The sequence below is a fragment of the Lonchura striata genome, chromosome 5 (genome assembly GCF_050655825.1).
Source record: "Lonchura striata isolate lonStrDom1 chromosome 5, ASM5065582v1, whole genome shotgun sequence".
NCBI classification, from domain to species: domain Eukaryota; kingdom Metazoa; phylum Chordata; class Aves; order Passeriformes; family Estrildidae; genus Lonchura; species Lonchura striata.
In genome coordinates this window covers 27,641,997-27,666,432 of record NC_140707.1, presented here as the reverse complement: position 1 = coordinate 27,666,432, position 24,436 = coordinate 27,641,997, and the positions used below count along the sequence as shown (strand labels likewise).

Below are 24,436 nucleotides of genomic sequence, written 5' to 3'. Positions count from 1 at the left end.
GGGGTTAGTCTGCACACCTGTACTCTGAGGCACATCCAAAACACATCTGGGCTTTCAGGAGTGCAGCACTAAGGCAGCTGCACCATGCAGCACTTACTCATAACAGAGGGTTAAAGGCAGCTAAGAAAAGTGACACTCCAAGACTAACAACTTTCTTCATTTGCCAAATCACCTGTCAGCTGCAAGCAAACAGTTACCACTGCACAGTGCAAGTACGAGTCCTCTTCAACCAGCTAAAAGCTGTGCTCAGAAATAAAACTTGCATCACATGAAGACACACAAGAATCTGCTTTAGTAAAAATCAAACAATTATTTAAGAAAATACAATCACCTGCAAATTCTCTTTTCAATTTTTATAAAATTCCTGGAACAAGGAATATTTAGTTAATTATCATCTTTGCAGTTATGGTATATTTTCTATTACTGAGAAGATGTAACAAGAATAGGAGAGAAATAAAATCAGTATTTTTAAAACCACAAAGCTAGTAAGCAACTCAGAGTAGTAGTTTCAACTAGTAAAAACTTAAACTAATTTTTTAGACTGGTGAAATTTAAAGTAATTTGTATTCTGTGTCAGGGAACTTCACATTTAATGAGTTTAGCTCTTTTTTCTGCCAAAAGCAGGAAAATACTTAGAATAGTTATCACAGGCACTTCTTCAGGAATCACCAAGTTCCTAATGTTTCATGGCTTTACTGAGCAGATCCACCTCATCTGAACATATGGACAACTCTAACCTGTCCCCACGAAATGCAAACACTATAACAGCAAACCTAACAAGATGCAGAAGAAAACAAAGCTAAATAAGCTGCACATTTCCTATGCTGTGATCCTCTGTTCTTTTTGAGACAAAAGACATGGCCATTATTTCATGCACCAGGTCACTAGAGACGAAAAGAAAGGCTTCTGTTTTCACGTGGTTTTAGTGATGAAGTTTCAAAAGAGGATGCAGGCTCTTTCTTACCCGTTCAGCGTGTATGACCCATTCCTCCTGAGTCTCATACTTGCAGATAAGAATCTTAGGAAAAAGTCCAGAATGAGGTGGTTTGTCCTCTGCAACACCAGAATACAGGCACCTGTTTGGTGGTTGCACTTTTTGTTCACCAGGGGATCTCTTTCCTGTTTCTCTGAGTCATCAGTGGGGAACAATGGGAAACCACCACCAGAGCCACTGAGCAGGAAGCCCAGAGGAAACTGCCTGCAGCCAAACAGGAGTCTGGAGGTGTAAAATCTCCCCAAAGCACCTCTCACAAAATCTTGGGAGCCCACTAAGGAAAAGCAGCAAAAGCTCAGAGGAGTTTTTGATAAAGTACCTAAAGCTCTCCCTGCGCGTGGAAGAATAAATTCTGTAGAAAGCTGTAGTTGATCAGTGAGCTGCTCTTCTTCTGCATAGCCTGAAAACAGCTTGAGATCTATTCCCTTCCGCTCACCAGCCCTGCTGCAACTATTACTCAAGCACTCCCTCAGAGCACAAGGCAGCTAAACAAGAAGCCCTAGATAACAAATACTCAGCCTTTTTTGTTTTGGGTTTTTTTTCCTCCCCCCAGTAACAAGTTAGAAATTACACATGTGGAAAGGGACATATGATTAGTAGTTAAAAAGCTTATTTTCCTTGTAGTAGGTTAAAACCAGGCAGATCTAAAGTCATGCTCGAATGCTGCAGGGAAAAATACTCTCTAGTAGTCCAGTGCGGGGCAAGCTGCCCTGCATAAATCATCACAGCATTGCAGCATCTCTGATGAGGCTGTTTTCCTGCCCTTTCTCTTCACCCTAATAGCTGTGAACCAAACAGCTGCACAATTTAATGTCTGCTGAGTCTACCACACCATGCAAAAATCACTCCAGGTAGCTGTTGATCGTTTACAGTCTGAGAGCAGATCAACGGCGATTTAAGTTATAAATCATGAGAAAAACATGGATGTTGAAATGACTATCACTTGTGGCCCAGGTGAAACTGCTTCAGGATAATGGGAAAACTACACACTAGACAAATATAAAGATTAAATATTCACTACCTGAAAAGCAGAAGCAATCAATCCCATAGAACTCTGGCCCGAGTAAAACATTATTAATATTTGAATGGCTCAAATGTCTAAAGACAGCACGCTTGTCAAGCTGCATTTTTATTTTAAGTAGTTTTGTAATTACAGAAAACCAGTTTTTAAAAAAGGCAAATTACTTTAGTTCTTCATAGGTGCCTCAGATTATAGTTAGGTGTAATCAAGAATACCTATATAGGGACTATAGATCACAAATGTTGAGAGAAAAAGAGTTACACTGAATTATAGGCTGAAGAAATCAATGTGGTCCTGCTGATAAAAGGCAATGAGACTGAGTTGCACAAACATGCTGCATCTGCAGGACAGAAATTCTCAGCATCTATCTGGCCTAATCTGGAGCACTGTGCTCAACCCATGGCACCCTAGTTGAAGGCAGATGTAGAATTAGCTGGAGTGCAGAGAGCACCAAGAAGGTTATCTGTCATACAGATGCGAAAACTGAGGGAGAAAAACAAGACAACACCTTCCAAGAATGTAAAGAGAAAGAAAACAAAATGTTCTTCCTGCTCTGTCCATCACAAAGGCATTTGAATGAAGCAAGAAACACAGCAGGCTGGGATTATTTTGCTTAGTATGTGTATTTGGGCTTTAAGTACAGGAGTAGATTACAGAGTCTGCATTATTGCAGGCCTTTGAGATTATCCTGCTCCAGAGCTGGGGATTGACTAGGTGACTTCTCCAGGTGTCTCTAATCCCTACCTTTCTATGATTCCAGCTCTAGCTGGTAGAAAAAAATTTAAATTATGCTGTGTAACCATGACACAAGCTAGCTCAGGTCAAACCAGACTAGAGCATGCTTTAGAACTTCCTCCTCAAAGTAAGTCGGAGTGGCCAGGACTCCACATAGGTCCAACACATTACAAGCACAGTGGTGGCAGTGCTCGGTTTTTATCATACACATTCTGGGAGAGAATGATACCTCGTGTTCTTCTCAGCTTTACAAAGATCCTACCTATGGATGGCTGGCACCAGAGGATAATAATTCCAGTTGCTATGGTAAGGCTCCACTGTCCCTCAGTATTCCCTATGGCCACAAAACAGCTCAAAGTCAGGTCCCTGCAGGCAGTTACCTACCTGCCAGTGCTGAGTAAAGCACAGACACAGTCTTGGAAGCTTATCAAAGTAAGTTAGGATGATTCATTTGGCTAATAATTTAGAGAATACAAAAATAAAGTTAATAAATCAAAAATGCTATGTGAAGATAATTTCTAAATGCTTTGCAAACCCATCTCAAATGAAAACTTGCACTCAGTTCTCTTCTTGGAATATGTTTAGAGAGGTCACCTTAAATCCAGGCTCAGAGTAAAATCCAGGCTCTGGTATGTCTGCAGTTTTACTGGAAATAAAAGATACATCTGACAGTGTAACTGAATCATATATGACACTGGGCTTTCTTTGGGTATTTACTAATTTGCATTGCAGGTGCACCAGCAATATGGAACATGGGAGCTGTCATGAGGTGATATCTGATAACTATTTCTTTACAGCAATTGACTATTCTAAACTGGAGAATAATACTTTAATAATAATACTAATAATAATAATAAGAAGAAGAAGAAGAAGAATGTTACCATCCCACAGCTTTTTTGAAGTGCCTTTCTGGATACAAATATTTAAGTGATTTATACATTAATTTTCTGAGCATTTTGCTTTCACTGGCTATGTAAATTTTTAATATTAATTTCAGAACCCTGCTGTTGAAAGCAGATGCTGTTTTTTTCTAAACTCTACTTCTGCACAAAGACATCAATTCCGTTTTTTTTTCTTCACTCCCCCATGCTCTTTCAGGATTACAGCAGCACAAGGGTATGTGTTCTTTAACATCTCCATCTGAAAACTATTATAGGAAACCAGCAACTAAATATAAACTGTCCAATCAGTGCCAGAGTCAGCCACATCGATGCTGGGATCCCAAAATGCTATCATGGACAAAAGAACTTACCACAGGAACACAGCTAGGCCTACTTGCCAACACAACCACTTCAGAAACAATTAATTCCTGCTTCAGAGAAGTCTTCTGGAGAAATGTGCTTTGTTAACAGAGATTAAAAAGCCTCTTATTTTCAGTCAACATAAAGATGATAAACTCGCTGAATAGGCAACTCCACAGTGAGGCAATGTGCTATAGACATTATCTCCTACAGTAATTTCAATTAGCTGCACCTAAAGAAATCTTTTTCACCTCCCTCTCTACACGTACACATTCCAGAGACCATACACAAGCTGAATCATCCTCACTCTGGTGAAGGCACATTGGAGAAGGGAAAACATTTTTATGTCTCCTTAAGATCCCTTCTGACAAATAAAGTGTTTGTACAGACCACTTCTCTTTTATTCCCTTTCCCAAGCAGAATCCATAAACTTTAGCATGGATTTTTTTTGTTCACAGGCTAAACATTCATCCAATTACTGCTCCACTTCCAAGGGGAATTGCAACAGCACCATTTGGCCTAGTTATTCTGGACATTGGCTTAAAGAGCAGTTCTTTAGATAACATAAATTAGCATGGATGATTTACCATTTCCAACTATGTCCCAGCTACTTTGAGCTTTGAAAACATCATTAAAAGATCTATTTCAATTCCTACTAAATAAATTCCCATTTAGTAAGGAAATGTACATGTTAAGTAAAAGGCTGAGTACAGAAGAGAAAAGCCAGTCCTCCACTACTTGGACAGACTTACAGTACACTCAGAGCTTAATTATTCATCCAGGGGAGCTTTGCATATGAATGAAACATCCTTCTACATCTAAAAAGAAATATTCACTAGCAACCTCAGTTCTCTGCATCTGATCAGGAAAGAGGAGACAGAATGCCCATATGTACCCTATTTGCCAAAGCCAAGGTTATCACAAGTATTAAAAAGTTACTTCTACAGTATATTTATTATTACTTTACAGGCGTATTGTTTGTCCTCTTTTGAAAAATCTATTTGAATTCATCTATTTGACTACTGAAGAAGCAATTTACTCTCTTTCTCTTGGAAAATACCCACTAACTTAATGCTTAACCTTGTTTTCTACTGTCTTGCATCATAACTTGTATTTAAGGACTGTCCAAGTTAATTCCCAAGACAATAAATGAAGTACTAAACTGTTACAAGAAACAAATTTAAGGCTGCTTTTCTGGGCTGATTTTACACTTGCAACACTGCACCAAGCAGTGGGTCAGCCAGGTTCACTTTACTTCTACCTAAATACTTATATAATTCAGACTCAATTAAAACACTGATAATTAGGGAAACAGAGATCTTGCACATCACTATCAATTGTTATTTCATAGAGAATGGAAAAGTAAAAGAGAAGAACAGGAAATTGGACTCTAAGACATAGCTAGATGTAAATGTTATCCCCAAATTCTTCTGATTCATTTGGCATGTGAAGATAGTGCTGCCTCAGCTTCAGAGCTGAAGAGATTTCTTTGCCAAACTTGTAAAGAAATCCCATTACTCTGGAGATTTTGGCTTAGTATTGAAAAGAAAGAAAAAAGCCCTGTGTAGGGACACTACCATGGTCAATATACAAATGAAAGCTGTAATGTATTTCCTATAACCAACGAGAAAGCCGTAACAGGGGAGAATTATTTAATCTGCTTTTTAGGAGAAGATTTTTGGTTTGTTTTTTATAATGAATACAACAGGCAGTCCTGATTTAAAGCAAAACTGACAGCAGCACTGAAAGGGTTATTGCAAGCTGTTTATAATAAGCAAAGGAGGACAGTGTTGGAGAAAGTTACAGAACTGTAATAACAGAACAGCAATCCGCCTGGAAACGGAAAAGGGTGGGTGAGCGGTTTCTACCGGACCAGGGCAAAAGCCAGAGTTTATAAATTTAGAAAAAAATACACACCCACACAAAACGTCTCAAGAGGATAGAGGACAAGGGGGGAAAAAAGAAAGGAAAACACACACATCATTTACATGGCCTTTATATAAATTTTGCCTGGTCATTCTTAGTGGACATATGCCCATGGCTTAATACGGGAAAGACCAAGCTTTCAGTGTGTGCCAAACTGCCTGAAACAAATCTCTGGCACACTGCCTGCTTTGATCCCCACTCAGGGCAGCTTCTGGGAGATAGGTTTGGAGCAAATGAACACAGACATTGCTCTTTGGAAGGGCCAGCCAAAAGAGTTAATGTAATGTGAAGTTTGCTACTGGACTTCATGGTACTCAAGTGCATTCTCTTCAATTTACTGTAAATGATTTTTAGGTTTTAAAACCAGAAGTAGCTGGGCAGAATTCAATAATTAGTTTTGGTGTTAGAGAGAGGTCCTTACACAGGGTTAACAAAACTACTGTGGCAAAAGAAATGCTTTAGTGGGAGGTGAAGGCTGCCCTGATTCACGCAGATGGGCACGGGGACAACAGGTATTTATAGAACTCTGGCAAAGGGCTGTAGAGCATGAAGACCCCCATTCAGATCAGCCCCTAGAACTCTGTCCATCTCAAAGGAAGGCTCATAAAGTAACATAAAAAATAGTAAGAGAAGACTGATGTTCTTGGCAAGAGCAGTGAGCAGGTAATTTAGAGCAGGCACTGCCCCCTCAGCCCAAGAACAGGAAAGAACTGTATGAGTTACCAACATGCTCCACCCAACAAGTCCCAGTCGGTATAAAAGTCTCTGCTGCAAAATTTAGCTAATGATACAATCCAGGAGAAGTGTGGAAGTACCACAGAGGGAGAACAGGAGAGATATTTCTGAGAAAGAAACTTTAGCTAAAATTAAACATGACCAGGCACATAAAAATCCCTGAAGCCTACCAAACCAGCAGAAAGAAAAATAGTCAAGTTTTCTATGGCACAACTGGCTTCTTTCCTTTTATCCTTTCCTTTTTTTTTTAAATTTAGCCAAGTGGTCTTACACTAAGGTGCTAAAAGCTACAAGCAATATTTCAACTAAAAAAGATTAAAGCTAGATTGGTTTTGTTAATAATGAAACACTACTCAGATTCCAATATAAAAACCTCATATCCAACAAGTTTTTTAATAGAGAACCCTGAAGAAAGTAAAGGAAGGAGAAATAATATTTAAATAACTTTTAAATACTAAAAAAAGACTTTAATTTTGGTCAAATACAGAATAAATCATTAAAAACAAGAGGTATCAGGAAATACAACTGGATAACACACATGTAAGTTTTATAAAATAGATCACATGCCACATATAGGTGAGTACAACAGATATACAATATATGCTCAGTCACTGCAATATTTAAAAATTGAAACAAATTAAAAGTACCAAGCCCTCATTCTGAATCTCCTTTTAAACTTGATTATGAGCTTGGTCTTGCACATCCTCCCCAGTATCCTGAGAGCTTCATTCATCTCTTCCATTACCACCCTTGCTACTGCATGGACACACTGAAAGGACTCTGGTGTGCCCCTCTCACTGGAGGGTAAAGGAAATTTACTTCAATCCCAAGTTCAGACTGCTGATACAAATTCTTACTGCCAAGTATTAAAAATTAAATTATTTAGTCAAGGAATTTAACATTTACAGCTGTAAATGAGGACAAATCTGGTAGTCAGTAAGTTGCTCTTTTGCAGCTCCTAATTCAGAAGGGTCTCTGCAAAACTAAGCAAAAATGCCTGCCTGGTAAGGGGCACATTGATGAGCTCTCTGCACTTCAGTATGCAGCACAAATCTCAACAAAAGAACACTTCTGCACCTATGGAATATGGCTGGCTTTGACCTAAGGAATTATGTGTGGGAACTGGGGATTGGACACCAACAATTAGCAAGAAGAAGGTGTAAAATCAACACATACATTACAGGAAAACAACTACAATCAGAAGCTTTAAGCTGATCTATCAGTTGCTGACTGGTATAACAAGAGGACAAAAGTGGAAATTTGAATATATCAGGAATAAATTCTGATCATATCATCCTGCATTTGTAGAGCCACTTGTCAGACATTCTTTATGCTTTACCTTCAGAGAGAAGCAAATTGACTGTCACTAAAGAAATAAATACAATAATTTTTTTGTAGATTATTCTGTACTTCAAATTAATGGACATAATGAAACAGCTTCTCTGAAGTGCTAAGTGAAAAATACTTTGTGTGTCAGGCAAACGCAGCAACATAAATCATTTGAACACTGGCTTTTTTAGGTGATCCTAACAAAGCCCTTACCAAATGTGACTTTGGCTGCTGTTATTCACATTTTTGCTAGATTCTAAATGTTCAACAAAAAGTCTTTGTAGACAAATCCCAGGCATAAGCCCAGCCATCCATCCTTCAAAGGAAGGCAGGAATACTTCACCCCAGAGTCTGGACCTCATATTTGAGGGCATCAGAACATTAACTAACATTTACATAGCACTTTTGGAAATTTTAACAGCACTCTGGAAAAAAGCCCTCAATCCCTGCAACCTGTGTCGGCGATTGTTAGAGTCATTACCGTGGAAAAACCCAGGAGGAAATGGCTATAAAGTGAAGCAGATAAAAGGAAACTACTTGGAAACAGAATCAGAAAGTCAGTGCTGTTTCTGTCTTCCCCATTACTGAGGATAAGACAACACAGGGCACCATCCACACGCTGCCTTTTCATTGTGCTTGCTCAGGCACGGCAGTGAATGTGAAGTAAAACTCTACTGCACTGTCAAGATTAGAGAGCTGCTGGCTATAAAATACTCCCTGATATTTAAACAATTTAAGGCCAGGAATGAAAACTTTGCTACATCTGCCAGTTGGCATCTTCCACGTTGGTATCTCTGTTCCCAAAGTGTAAAGCAGCAATAACAACACTTTGGGAAACCCTTGGGAAGTCAAAATACAGAGTCTAGGATTTAGTAGGATGATGTGACTAATGCAAAGCCAAACATCAAATGAAAGAATAACATAATTCAGAAATCTTCAGCTCTCTATTCAAACCTCAGTGCCTAGGCCTCCTGCCTTTCAAAATACCTCTTACATGAGAAAAGCTGCATTTGAGCTCGCAGTAACTGCCCTTCATTCTCTCATCTGTGGGCACACACACAGACCTTCTCGAAACATTCTTCCTGAACGTGGAACTCGGCTCTCAAGGCAATATGGTAGACAAAGCCTCAAAGATTCTTACTTAATATGCTATGATTCTCAAGGGAAAAAAAAAAAAACAATAAAAAATTGTACATCCACCACTAAATTTTGTCCAAACTTTGCACAGCTGCTGCCTAGGCACACTTCTGCTTTTACAGACTTCCAGTAACACGTAGTCCCTTGGGTTTACAATGGGAAAACCTACAATGCAAAGCAATCCATAACTCCTTACTTACATAATGTATCCCTTCCCTGTATGCAGTGTTAGATCATAAAAGCACTCAGCCTAGAAAGCTGATCTTAAACGCCTTCAGAGACCTGGCAACATACTTCTTCAGTAGCAACAGATGATCAGGGAGAACAAAGCAAACAGTCCTATCTTAGGAATGAAACATCTTTCTCCTGGCAAAAGATGGAGTAATTTAACACTAAAAGCAGGATTTCCAAGCTGCCAGTGGAATTCTTACCCATTTACTATACCATATTACCTACATGAAGGACAACTTAAGAGGAGCAAGTAATCTTGAAGACCCAGGTTAGATGAGAACTAGTTTTGGCTGAAAAGCAAGTAATGACTAAGTTAAAATTTTAAAAATTAAATGCCAAATTAATTAAGTAAAAAAACTTTATATGACAGGTTAGAGTTTCCTGAAAGCCACCATGTTTTTTCAGTTTTTAACATCCTTTCATATGAAAGGTTCCTGGAAGATTTTAACCATCATCAGTTTATGCCAACATGATAATGATCAAATTCCCTTTCTTCCTTCAAGCACGACTACGGATACACCATCTCATAGCCCACTCTTTCCCCACAAAAAAATCTCTTCCACCTACATACCCTAATTAAGACTGCACTCTTGTTACGCTTCCCTTCTTTACACATTCCATTTTTACTTCTTTCAAGATTTAAAATTAATTCTTAGAGTCATCTGTTTTAACATTTCTAGTTGTATCTATCTATTTCCACCAGAACACAGCCTCATTACCTGCAGTGGGCGAAAACACAGATATGACAGTCACAGAGGTTGTGATCTTATTTTCAAGAGGAGGTTGGGAACCTGCTTGAGCCATTCCTTCACACATAAAATAGAATTCTTATTACACCAGGGATTTTAGATAAATTTTGAGTGTTTAAAGCTTGCTGTTTGGAGTCACAAAGTTGCTAGTTTGCATTCATGATCCAGGAGAATTAAGTCAAAGTCAACCATTAAACCCACTCAATGTTTTTATTCCCATCAGATGGTACAGCAGATTGAGAAGGGTGATTTTCCTTACATGCTATTTTTTAATATCTAAGATTTATCTAATGTCTTATTGTTGCTGTTATTTACTTCTTATTTTGCTTGGATTTTTAATGCAAGTTCATTTAATTTTGCTTAAAGTCACTAGGCTACAGTAATCAGAGCATTCTTGCCTGCAGTGCTGTGAACAGGACGCAAGCAACAACTAGGCTAATTAGCATGCAATTTTCAAAGGTCAATTAGCACATCATTAGCCAGGCCATTTACATCTCTGCAATGCTATTCTCCTGCTTTAGACAGCGGAATGGGACAAAAACGGATTAAATTGCTCAGGGTCAAATAGTACAGTGAGTTGATGAGTAAGAGTTTAAAATCCAGTAGCTTGAGTAGCTCATAATGGGCCATTTTCACACTATGCCCTCCTCCTGCTGACACCATCTTCTGTCAGGTGCTTAAAGAGACAGAGCAAACCTATCTACCAGGAAATGTTAACATCAGCTTATACCGAGTAAATTTCGTTTATTTCCTTTGAGAAAACAAAAAACAAAGGACCAATTAGCAAAAAAATGCCTGGCTGTATGTCTATACTCACATAATTTAATAAAAGTAAAAACAAAGAATAATCAGCACCTATAACAATCATGTCTAGAAGCAAAATTAAACCACCTCCCCACAAAATAAAACAAATTTATTAAAAAAAACCCAAACAAACAAAAAAAACCAAGACACATTACAGATTGTCCTAAAGTTGCTTCTAGATCAAGAAGCAAAACTTTAGAAAGTATATAATCAGAGCAACGTTTTAAGGGATATGACTAGGGTAATAAATAAGGAATTTTGTCCCCTGGATTTTAGATATGTACTGCACAATCCATACCCAGAAAGGTGTACATTAACATGATTTTGGGCATGCAATGTCAACCAAGCCAAGTTTCAAAACCCATCAGTGAAAGGCTGCAGGCTGCTGCATACCCAGATTGCACAGGCACAGTTTCAGTGCAGGACACACAGGCATCTTCACAATGGCATTTGCTCTGCTAGCCCAGACAAGCAAGCCAAGCAAAAACTGCTGGGTTCAGCTCCAGGTGAGGAGAGAAGGAAACCTCTAATAACTGGAATTCTTTCTGCCTCCAGCAGAGCTGGCATTTCTTCCCCTACCCATCCAGCTTTCTCCTTATCTGTAATTTGCAGCCACACTCACTCCATGATTGTATTTAACCTTTATATTAAACTCTCACATCAAACACCAGCACAAGATGCTTCAGTTTTCACATGCCCATATGACAATTAAAAGGGCCTATAAAGAATGGTACAAAGCAAACTTAACATTGCATGACTTATCCAGCTTTGACCCGCCTTTCATTCCAACTCTCGTCTCTTTTCTTCAGATACTCCACATATTAAGAAAAATCGTTGCATACAACCCCCCTTTCTTATTTGAAAATGTGGGATAGACCATAATTCACAAAAACACTCATATTTTTTCCTTCTGACAGCTAATTCAATGAAAAGTTGTAGTCCATTGATATATATCGCCAGACTCTCCACATGCTAGAACAATAATGGATTATCTGCTTGTTTTAGAAACAAAAAACCCTCACTACATTGATAAAAAATAAGATAAAGCTCAGCTTGGAGCAGCAAAAGTTAGAAAAGGATATTATTATAAAATTTCTGCTGTTAATCTTTAAAAATGCATCCATTTGAAGTTTTAAGTGAAGAAAAACTTTATTCTTGATAAGTGGTAAAAAACCCGAGGCTCTTCAGTTTTCCATGAAGCAGTACCAGTTCTGCTCCTATAAGACATAACAGTTCTTATAAAGCTTTGTTGCAGGTTGTCAGCATTGTATTTCATTTTGGTTTTTTTATTAACAGCATTTTGTTTTCCTCATTCACTGCACTTCTGTAAGAATATATACATCAACATAATTAGGATCATCATGAGAGATGCCTTATCTCTACCTCTGAAGATAAAAGTGCCAAATCAATTATTAAGGAGGTACCTGCAAAACACACTAAATCCAGACTCCTTGTCTCACCCTTTTATTCTTTCTACCCTTTCCAATTCCCCCATCTCCTAATGAGCAGTTGATATTTTGGACTCATGACCTGGCTTAGGAAACAGCACTGCAACACTTGATTTTTTGCTAACACAGGTCAGCATTTTTATGAACTTACTGACCAAAATAATTTCAAGTTCACATACTACAAGGTTTTTCCACTTACACACCTTAGAATCAGGCTTGCTGTAAAGGCCATCTTTTCATTCCTTTTCACTCCCAGTTCACATATTTTGGTACAATCACAGAAACCCCAGTTAGTTCTCTTCTGTGGGACCAGTAACTCTGCTATTGCAGAGACTTCATGACAACATAAAGCAAATCCATACTACAGGTCAGGCAGAAAGTAATAACTTGCTATACAGAAAGCATGTGGATTGTGTGCTTGCATTAATATTTTTATATAAAATTCCACCACTTACCTGCAGGATTTTTTTTTTAATTCCATCCTTGTGCTCCCCAAAAACTCCTATGACAAATTTGACAAACCCCAAAAAAGCCGAGCAGCAAGTGCTTGAAGAGGAAAAGTGACTGTATTAAGTTTTGACTAAGCATATTAGAAACAATTATATGCCAATCCTTATGCTGTGTTTTGTCCTTCTCTATAGATAGTGTCAATTTAAAAGGTCTTTATTTTTGCTTGTGAAGCAAAGGTTTAAAAAGACTGCCATGAACTCAACCAGCTTTTTAAGAAGACAGGAATTTTTTTTGTTGAATTTTTTCGCCTGACTCAAAATTAGACTAAATCACTTATGTTTTCTTTCCTCATACCCAAAGAAAGACCTGCTGTATCCAGGCTGTTGTACTGCACTATGCTACAGTGACAGATGCACCACAACCCAAGAAAGGTTATAACATTTCTAAAATTGCTGCAGAAGTGTCCAGCAGCAAGCTAAAAAATTAGCAGGATTTACAACAAGATGAGATAGATGCATAACAGAAAATACTTTATTTCAGCAAAGAACCAGTAATGACTCGTGTAAACATGGACAAGCTACTGAAATTCCTTTTCTGGCAAGCTGCTGCTCCAAGGAAGGACTAATGACATTTGGGGAAAAGTTTGCAAATGAAAAGAACATGCCACACAGCTCTTAAACTCAGCAAAGAATGCAGTTTACCCCTATTCAATACTAAGACATTTAAGAATTCAGGATTTTTTTTCTTCTCCAAACAATCATATGAAAAGTAATGAGCTGGCACAGAGATCATGCTATCCACTACTTTTTTTTTTTTTTTAATCCAGAACAAGATGCATTTAAACCTATAAACTGGTATTTCACTTTGCAACACTCTGCAGCTCTACTCTGTGCTATGCAGTTGGAAATGCATCCTGCAGCTGGAGAACAACATAACCCTTAGCACAGAAAGCTTGCACTTCCCCTAATTACAGATTCCAATGGTGGCTGTGTGTGGAGCCTCTGGAATAATTACAGTCCTTACTGGTACACTCTAAGGGATGATATATCGAGTAATTTAGAGGGAAACAATACTAGGATAAACCTTCTAGCAGTAAAGATATTGCTGTGGAAGGATCTACTTTTTCCATTACAATAAGTTTATAATATTAATCTGGTTTTCAAATGCAGAGGTATTAATCAACATTTAAATTAGAATTTCTAGACTAAAATAAGATTTGTTTAACAGGCTTCTACATGCTGAACAAGTACTGTGAGGAACCTGAAAATTACTGTTACTGCATTGACATGATCCTATTCCAAACCTGCATCTTCTTCTCTTAGGTCTCATGCTATAATTGTCCCATTAATTTTCAATCAAATCATAAACTACCTGCAGTGATCTCACAAAGAAGAATGCCAGCACATGTAGCTGATTAAACAGCTGCTCTGGAAACTTCCTCTCTTACCCAGAAAAGACTTTCAGTTACAGCTCAGTTCTAGTGCACCAGTGAGCGCTGACACTTCACGCACACTTCACTGCTGAAGTCAGTTACAAGAAATGTACCACCACCTTCACATGGGATATACAGTAAATATTTGAGCATATGCTCATTTTTCAGTTTCACTTTTCAGAAGTATTATGTGAAGGAAAATGGCTCACTTAAGCACAGAGTGTAACTTTCTCTGGCATCAGTGCCTGGGCCTCCTAAGAGCATCCTCTAGAGGATAATGGCCCTGAAATCTCATGAAGAGATGTTTATTGTGTGCATTGAAAAACTCAGTAATAGGAAGGATAGTAATTTATTGTGTGCACTGAAAAGCTCAGTAATAGGAAGGAGCTGCTTCCACGATCACATTCTTTGAAACATCTTGAGAAATAAAAACTTATGTCATTTCCACTTAATACTCAGAGGCCAGCACACAAAGCAAAAAACATTCACAGTTATCTGGCTGGTTAAAAACTTTAAAAAGTTTTAAGTTATCTGGCCCTTAAAAAACTGCAAAGCAGGTGATGCAAAGAATTCTCACTCTAAGATTTCTTTGGAGGTTTAAGCAGCTCTGATAGAAGGAAAAGATGTGTGATATGATTAGTGGATATTTCCATTCTCAGAAGAATACAAAGGCTGTGCCACCCTCCTAACTCAGAAAGGAGTAACATTACTCACCAGTATTATAAAACTTATTAAAGCACACTAAAGGAATAAAATATTGTAGCACACATTGACTTTCTTACATGAGAAAAATAATTCAGGGGAACATCGTTCACTCATAATGTCATCTAACCTGACTGCAACAGACCCCACCAAAAACCACGCTGAAGCAACACAGAGCTTCATAACGTCAAGAACAAATTTCAGAGTGGCTGGCACTTTATCTTTCTATAAACCTGTCTGATTTCAGAGTCCCTAATATGCCAAAGGCTACAAATTTAAGTGAAGTGACCCTCTTTACAAGGGAAAGAGATTCGAATCACTCAGATTTGAACAAAACTAGGATTTGAACTTGCAACAAACAAGTTAAGATGCCCTCGAGTATATAAAGCAGTGAATGGAGGGATGTTCAGGGCTTGAAGGAAAGGGCTGTGCACCTTCTAATGCAGCACAGCAGCTCTCCTTATCTGCCCCTCACCCTTACCAGCACCGTGACCCCCAGAGCAGCTCCCCTCCTCCAACCCTCCTAGTCTCAGACACTTCCTGTCTCCAGTGGCATTTATTTTCAGCCCTCAAAATTCCTTTCTATACGTTCCAGGAACCCTCTAGCCATCCTCTGTCCAGATGGCAGACTACAGATGAAGGGAGCAGGGTCTTGGAGAGTCTTTTCTTGGCCTGCTTCTCAGCAGCCTGCTGGAACTCGGAGGCAGGCTGAGTCTTGCACAGACAAGGCTCTGTTGCACTGCAAAAGCCCTTCAATCCCTCTCCACAGTTTTCCTCAATGCCCTCTTTGTCTTCAAACAAATTTGTCTTAAACCTTTTAACGGCCTCTGCTTTCCAGGGGCATACTTTGCACAATCTACTCCCTACAAAGCTGCAGAAAGCCAATAAAAGGGCAAAGGAAAGGGGTCTGAACAGACAACCAGAGCCTCAGTTTTTACTACAAAGCAGATGCTACTTTGACAAGCAGATGCAGTAGAAAAAGGTAGATGATAGGTCCGAGTCCTGTTGATCCCTGTCATCTGCAGGAGATTTTCTGAAACGTGACAGAAACACAAGTTTATTACTCACTTTCATTACAGATCATCACCCTACAATTAAGTATTTTCAAACTCTGACTCTCCCAGACCACTAGTCCTTATCTCTGGGACAAAAGAACCATATTATTCTGTAACCACAAAGACCAACAGTGTCTCTCTCACCAACATTATACATTCATGTTCAAGCTTCAGAGAATGACTGACATCCCCTGAAAAACTAAAAATTATACCAAAGTAACTTTATTTTTTTAAAAATTTAATTCTTTCTTCTTCTTTCCAACTTCTTTCCAATTTTTAGCAAGATCTAGTCATGACTGCTTTGACTGTATTAATATCAAAGGTTATGACATTACTTGATTTATTTTATATATATAATGAAACACTATTTCCAAGAGCCAAGAGGGTTTAGATCTAAAATAAAACTGGATGCTTCATAGTAGAATACATTCGAGCATAAACTATTCTAAAATCAAATGCAGCAAGCAGAGCCAGTTCCTCATTTAAAGACTGGAGCTGTCAGAAGGGCTCTAATGTAGCTCTTGGCTAGAGAGATTACTTTAGGAAATGAACTGCAAGAGAAAGAACAAATTGTAGAACTTCAGTAATACCCAACAGGGGTAGTAGCAAAGGAGAAGTTACAGATCAACTGCCACAGCACAAAAAATATCTCAGTTTCAGACAGGACTTTAAAAATCCAGTGCCTAAAAGCAAAAGAACAGAACACTGAAGTGGTGGCAGAACATGTCTTTGTCATTTGAAGCTCAATACAAAAATGTATCTTATTGGTGGGGGAAAAGCAACACAGTGTAGAGGCACTGCTGTGCCACTATCACACTGGCAATAGCATTTTTAAGTCTAAGTCTTGTTCTTTACCACTGATTTTGGAAGCCAGCTATGTCCTTCTATTGCTTTCATCATTTGCATGTCATGATACTGCCTATGAGATGTTTCTTTAGTCTCATTTTGACCAGAAAATAAAAAAAATATACAAAAACTATCTTGAAGAAAATTTACCACTCCTTTATAGGACACTTTGAAAACAAAATCCTATAAATAAGCTGTCTGAGATACTCTGGATAGATTTTTATCACATACACTATGTTTTTATACTTCTAATTTATACATTATTAGAAAACAATATTTTTCAGAGACATGCATAAAAAATTTCTATGCAATCTCAGAATAGTTCAAATCCTTTTCAGATAACTCCTTTCATTTAAGGGGTGTGATCTATTTGCTTGTTAGGATAATATACTAACTGCATGATAATATCCACAGGTCCTCCCACAAACATTTAGGATCATCTCACTGAGATTAATCTGTTGTTATGAAATATCTGCTGTGTGATTTACAATCATCCACTGTGTAATAGGTGTAGCTGATGAACTGGTTTTAAGTTCCTCCTTTATCTCTTCCCTTAAGTTCCTCAACAGATTAAAAAAGGTGCAGCTTCATCAGAAATTATTTGATTCAATATATACATCCACAATCAATGGTTGGCTACCACCTAATTACATCAACTTAAAATCTGACCTAGAAATTATGATATTTAAAACTGAAATTAGTTACTAAGCACCCACAAACCTTAAGATGAGTCACATAAAACACAAGTGGAATGGACAAGGTGCTAAAATCATAGAAAATTAAGGCCATCAGCTGTAGAGTCAATGCAAAATAAGAGGACACAGCAAACCACTCCCAGTATGATCCAATGATCATGGAGCCATCCAAGTGGCTCCCATCCCTTAGCTGGGAAGATGGATTCTCTTTATTGAAGTTCATAAACCAGACACTGGGACAAAAGCTGGATTTGTGAGGGTGGTTCACAGAGTGGAACAAAATCCAGCAAGTGCAGTGTAACCTTTGGCCTCTGATCTGAAGCCATGTCATCTGATGACACCGTTGGCGTGATCTTTCATACCAACCTTTCCCTAGCTGACTCTCTAGCCAGCATGTGTCTAGAAAACTTTATAGCAGAGTGTGGAATGAAAAAAAAATCCTTCTAAAACACATACAACTAGTAATGCTTTAAAGAAAACCTAGAAAAAACATACAGAATTTAAATACCCAGAGAAGACCAAGGGAGCTAAGTGACTGAGGGAAAGCAGAGAAGCCAGTGACTGCCCAGACACCTGGACTGACAGTCATCCACCAGGATACACCCACAGAGCAAATTAACAAATACAAATGAACACACTGTGATTAATGGAGATGACAACTGTTTTAGCTTTTAAATTCTACATTTTGTGGCTTTTAAAGCAGGATGAGAAGTCCACATGCCTGGTCCAGCAGCTACAGCTAACAGCCCTAGGGGCAAGTAAATGGACAAATAATTTCTGCACTGACTATTTTTGGCAAGATATTAGGAAATAAGAAGTTTCTGCCTTGGAAATTAAGCATTATAGCCACATCCCTGTTTTCAAATCTGTTTTTAAAGTTAAGATCAGTGTAGCATTTAGCATACAATGACCATTCTCCTTGCATCTCAGCATCATGGAACTCAACAGGAAAAACTCCAATAGACTACAAAAAGAGCAGGAACAAAAGGCTACAGTTCATATTTCTGATGTCTCAATTTTATGAGCATCTAGGTCTACGTATGTCATGAAAATAATGCAAGATAATCATACAGAAGATGAGACACAAACCCTATGGACTAGTAAACTTGAAAAAAGGAGATGCTGAAACCACAGGCAATTTTATTATAGCATCTATCTTCCCAGTAATGATATTTTCCACTATCACCCTTCTCTCTTTGTAAGCTGCAGAGGGATTTCTCACACTGATTATAAGCTAAATAAATGGCTACACAGCATTTCTTTCACATTCTTTCACTGAAAATAGGACTTACACTGAAAATGGACCATAAGAGAATCCATTTAAATAGTCACCAACTGCCTATGCCATTCTCCAAGGGTTAGGCTACACTTGGTCCCTTTTCCAGATTTATTCTCTGCCTTAGGTTGCTATTTCAATAGCTTCATACCAAAGGTTTTTTTTACTAAAGCAACTATGATCTTTTGGCTAATAAGTGCTAGGAAAATCTTTGCTCTGAGACAACTGTATCCTGTTACCAACACAGGAATGCCTCTGAACTGTCAGCTTGGTGTGGTTTTGTCAATAGAGCATTGGCCTGTGTAATTTATAAAAAAATTAAGTATTTACCCCTAGTAAATATACTCTCAATATCCTTGGCTTTATTAACTCAATTTGCCCTGGCACTCCCTGTCAAAATCACCATTTATTTGAATGGGAAATGAATAATCCTTTCTCCAACTCGATAGACAGCCACTGGCATTTAGAACTGACTGCTATGGGATCACTCATTTTTACAAAACTATGGATTATGCAAAAGCTTGCATCTACAGTATTTTAAGTGATTGATACTGCTATGGTTTTCAGAAAAGAAAGGTATTTTCTGCTATTGCTGATAAAGAGGATGGGTGGAGTACTTAAAATCCTTGGAAACTAGACAAACTACACTGGCAGAAGCAGCAGGAGAAAACAGGAAGAATTCCTGCCCATACAACATGTCAAGTAACATCTAGGGGTAAAAAACAGCTCCATGATTTCAAGCTCACTCCACCACCCTACTCATATTACTTCATTTCTTTGCAAGTCAGATGTCTGAGGTTGTGGCTCAGAAATTATTATATTACAGAGAAGGGCTCTTCAAACTGCCAAAACAGTCCCCACATCTTCCCTACCAGCAGCTATACCCACTCAGCAGGCATCAAACCAATACTTGAATATAAGAAATGAAAATTATACCTAGGAGAAGAAAAAAGAGGAACCCAGTGGAAAAAAAAAAATTAGACAGTTTTCAGTGTGTCAAGACTGTGATAGCATCTGAGGAAAACTGAAGCTTAAAAATTTGGCTCTTCCACAGATCCAGCAAGATGCAGAAACATTATAGACTGGCTCTGCCACCAGTCTACATGAAGTCTAGAAATCAGGTACACCCAGTCTGTCCAGAGAGGCTCTTAACTCATTTGGCATAAAGCACACTTGCCTTTTAGTGCATTTGCCATATGCTATTTTCTGTGCCTAAAACTGGAGAGGATCATCAGATGGGGCTGTAGTAATGTTAGAGAAAGTGGATTCCTGATATGCTGTCTGTGTACGAAGTTCTTACCAGTCCTACCTCCTACTCTTGGGAGACTCCTGAAACACAGATTAAAAAAGCATAGCAGATTTCTCATTTTCTCAATTTCTCTCATTTTCTTTGCAAACACACAACCTGCAAAGCTTGAAATAAACAACATGATTGAAATTGAAAAAAATGTTTCACAACTTTAGGTGCAACTCAAGCCAATCACAGAAGGATAAGATAGATTCTGCAGAAAATACTAGATAAGACTCTTGGTCTAAACACATTGAAGGCAACATAGGAGTTTACTGAAGAAAGGTAAAAGGGAAACAGCACTTGTTCAGTAAACTTCTCCTATGCTCAAGTTTTGTTTCATACAAAGAGATGCGGCAAAAATACATTGCTAACATCTGTTATCATCAGAAAAGGCTAGCTTGAAATAGAAAAGCCCAACAGGAAAGACACTTGTGATTTTGATTTTCTCCCTCTCTGTTGCTACCCCCTCCATCCAGTCCTCCTTTCCCTTCTTCAGCTAAACTCCTTCCCAACTTCTGTATGCACAATATCAGCTCATGTCCACACATGTCAGTGCTAGTTAATGTATAAAATTGCCTTACCAGCAGCAGCACAGTGAGCAGATGATGAATTCCATTCCAACAAAATCAGCAGCAGGGGATTTCCAACAAGATGGCAATAGAGTAAAGCACAGTTCAGATACTCAAAGAAACATGGGAAACCCAAGATAACTGATTACTGCAACACAGCCTGAAATACCAGTAGCACTTTTCCAGAATTCAGCAAGATGCAACTTCTGGCAGGCAGAGTGAAAAAAAAGAAAAAGGTGCTCTTCTAGAGAACAGGCATACATAGCTTATTCTTGAAAGGACAGATGTACAAAAGAAAGAAACAGGCTTTCTGCCTTTCTTTAATCTATTAGAATAACTTATCTATAGTTTCCTCCTCTTCCTAAAAGAAGAGGAGGAACTGTTTGAAATTATAAAAAGCCTCCTCCCAACAAATGAAAAGTTAGCAACTATTTTGATAATGCTTTTCTCTATCTAGTTCTGCCTACCTTTCAACTCAGTTTGGAAGCAAAGAAACAGTAATACCAAAACAATAAATAAGTAATGAGAACTATTTTTTCTAATCCTTCATTTTCTCTTTCACAACATTAATTCCAGTGACTCAGACATATTACAGTCCAAACTATCTGTTGCGTCTGTTGCTTTTTCTAAAATTTAACTCTCTTTCTTGAAAAGTGTTGAAACAGTTGGTTTATACCTATTTTGTAAGATTTCATAAACTCCATTCATTGTTCTGCTTATTAGACAAGGGAAAAAACCCCAGCCACAGAGCCTTAAAGCTCCACCTTGTGGAAGATGCTTAGAATATTTCAGAAGGCTTCTGGGAGAAAAGGACTTCAAGCTTACAATTAATGTGACGCGCTTGACATTGGCATTTTTCATCAATCACACAGTAAGATAACCTCTTAAGTGGGTTCTGCACCATGAGAAAAACAAGCAGTGGGGGACTACCAATAAAACGAGAATAAATGGCTGTAACTCGAGTCCTGTGTCCAGTTCTGGGGCCCCTCACTGCAAGAAAGACACTGAGGTGCTGGAGCATGTCCAGAGAAGGCAACGGAGCTGGGGAAGGTTCTGAAGCACAAGTCTTCAGGAGAGCAGCTAGGTAGTTCACTCTGCAGAAAAGGAGGCTCAGGGGGGATCTTGCTGCTCTCTAAAGGACCTGAAAGGAGATTGCAGCAAGGAGAGGGATTGGTCTCTTTTCCCAGGAAACAAGTGATAGGGCAACTGCAAATAGCCTCAAGCTGTGCCAGGAGAGGTTCTCATTGCACATCAGGAAGAAATTCTTCACTGAAAGGACTGAGCATTGAAATGGGCTGCAAGTGGTGGAAGTGGTGGAATCACCACATCCCTAGGGCTGTTCAAGAAATGACTGGACACGGCACTTAGTGCTGTGGTTTAGTTGGTATGGTGGTGTTCAGTCTAAGGTTGGACTCAACATCTTGTATTCTTTTCCAATTTGAATGATTCTTTGAGAAGCTGGTTTTATTTTGTGGCAATGCAATAGTCATCCTGCACTGAAGCAGCTGATAGTGCCAGAAATTGTCCAGAACAAATCTTGCTATCACTTTGCTGGTTCCTGTGCCTTGGATTTACTCTCTTTGCAAGTAGGAGAACAGGGAATCACAGATAGATTCACCTGGATAAGGAGCTGACAAACAAAGAATAAACCAACCCTGCCAGCAGGAATGGATAAGTGGCTAACAGAACTTACCTTGCAATACTGCATTGACTGTAATTTTACACAGGTGTTCCCAAATCTATTCACAGTCCCCCTCCAGCTACTATTAGAAACTTACTCAGCTGAAAGCTTGTGCTGAAGACCAGCTTGGTGCCTCCACATCCTGCTGCTTGCGATTTTGCAGTCCCAAGTCATGGAAGCACACAGAGCTGGTACTGCCCTCTGCTGAAAGAGCCTGCATGGGAAAACTGTAGCAACCTTTAGTCGATTTTTCCTGCAACATATATGTACCTTGTTTTTACTTCTTCCTGCAAGCCTTTACAATATCCAGGGTTCTGTTTTACTGTGGGCTTTTTCTTGCTGGTTCTTCCCCAGGAGGGCTACAAAGATGTCCAAGAGATTTCTAAGTTTACACACTGTGATACCAGCACACCCAGGCTCAGAAATCAGAGCTGCTGCATTAAAGCATTGCAGACACGGCTCATGTTTTTAGCAATGTAAGCACAAACAGATAAGAACATTAAAAATCACAGAAAGTGAGGCATTCAGAAACAGCCCTATAAAAAAAAAATTAAATTTTTCCTTTGTCATCTACAGTACAGCAGTCATTCAATAATGTAATGAGATGTTCTTTTGTGTAGCAAACCCAAGATACTTAAAGAACATATATCCATATTCATTTAATACTTGGAATTTGTAAAACGACCATAACCAGTAATTAGCTACTAACAGTAATCACATTACTTTCTCTGATACAAACTTAGCAAGTTTCTATTTTTGATCAGTTGCTCCACTTTGAGCATTTAGACATTCAGAACAATCTGAAAATCTGAATACCTTAAGGACTGAAATACTGTACCAAAACTGAAAGCGCAGCGCTTTTAGCAACAAAATAACATCTGGCTGAACTATACCTTTGCTTGGAACACTAAGAGTTTGAACTGCCTGACTGCAGGGCCCCTGAGCCCAGAGGAAATTGAAGCATGCCACTCCAGAGGGGAGCGCATCCCTGCAGCCCAGCGGAGCAGGCGCTGCTCCCGGAGCTGCAGAGGGAGCCGGCTGCCCGCAGCTCCCCGGCTCCGGAAAGGCGGGGACCGTCCTGTCCCTCACCGCAACCCACAGCCTGGGCTCGCTTTCGATTCTCAGCACTCATCCTATCGGAGAAAAACAACGAGGCATTACTCAGCAGCCGAGGAGGACAGGGTCTGTCGTGCTGCTGCACGGTATCCTTTGAATCTGTATGTTGCAAGAGGTGTTTGTTTTAAATTTCACTCCATATTTTATTCTTCCTGTTCTCTAAGCTACACAAACTCCAAATCCGAATGACCTTTCATTTCACACAGGGCTTCTGTGGAGCACATCCTTAGTTGTTCACTTAACATCCTGGTTGGCCCCTTTACTTAAAAGAAGCCCCGCAGCCTTTTATGGCAAGAAAAATGTTTGCAGCCTCCATTAAGTTCTTATAATTATCACTGTTGGTGGCTGTTACCAAAAAATACCAAGAACAGAACATTAAGTTTATTAACAGGTTTTAAAACCAACATACAAGATTAAATATACCCCAGCACATAACCAGATAATGTACTTCACCTTTGCCCACTGTAGTCTTTCGGATGAAACTATCAAGTCTTGATTTAAAAAAAAGAAAAAAAAACCCTCACTTATGCAGTCTTTGTTCAAAAATGCAGAAGTGTATTTAAATTTTGTATAGTTCATGGAACAGGACCAAAATCACTGATAATAAAATCACTATGTATGGATGGGAGGCCAAAAGCCCACTTGTGTATTAACAATGACAAAGACTTTAAAAAAAAAAATTATATTCCACAACAAATGTATTAGTACCTGTCATCACTGGCATGTGAAATCCCTTTGTGTAAATTTAGCTTTAATTATCAGTCTTCATGAAATTAGAGCTAAAAATGTCTAAAAATGACACTTGATAAATAGAAGTTTCAAAGCCACTCTCCTCACTCTGAACCCCCTATGAGCCTATCAAAAAGGAAACTCATGTTGAACTATCATTTTTTTACACAATAATCTCCTTTTGCCCCCCCTACCTTGCTTTAGCTACACTTGTGTGCACATATCGGATGCAGTGGTTTGGATT

The 24,436-nt window shown here is 38.7% G+C and overlaps 1 protein-coding gene across 3 annotated transcripts in view; it reads right to left on the bottom strand.

The window, feature by feature from the left end:
• The window catches only part of MOB2 (MOB kinase activator 2), a 109,617-nt gene that overhangs the window by 53,205 nt on the left and 31,976 nt on the right, over positions 1-24,436 (bottom strand). The window contains exon 1 of one of the 3 annotated variants that reach the window (XM_085580161.1): positions 965-23,369. The exons of the other annotated variants lie outside the window; for them this stretch is intronic. Coding sequence (XP_085436287.1) covers positions 965-1,002 — 38 coding nt within the window. The 5' untranslated portion in view covers positions 1,003-23,369. Of the gene's footprint in view, positions 1-964; positions 23,370-24,436 lie in introns of those variants that run through there. 3 annotated transcript variants of the gene reach the window in all.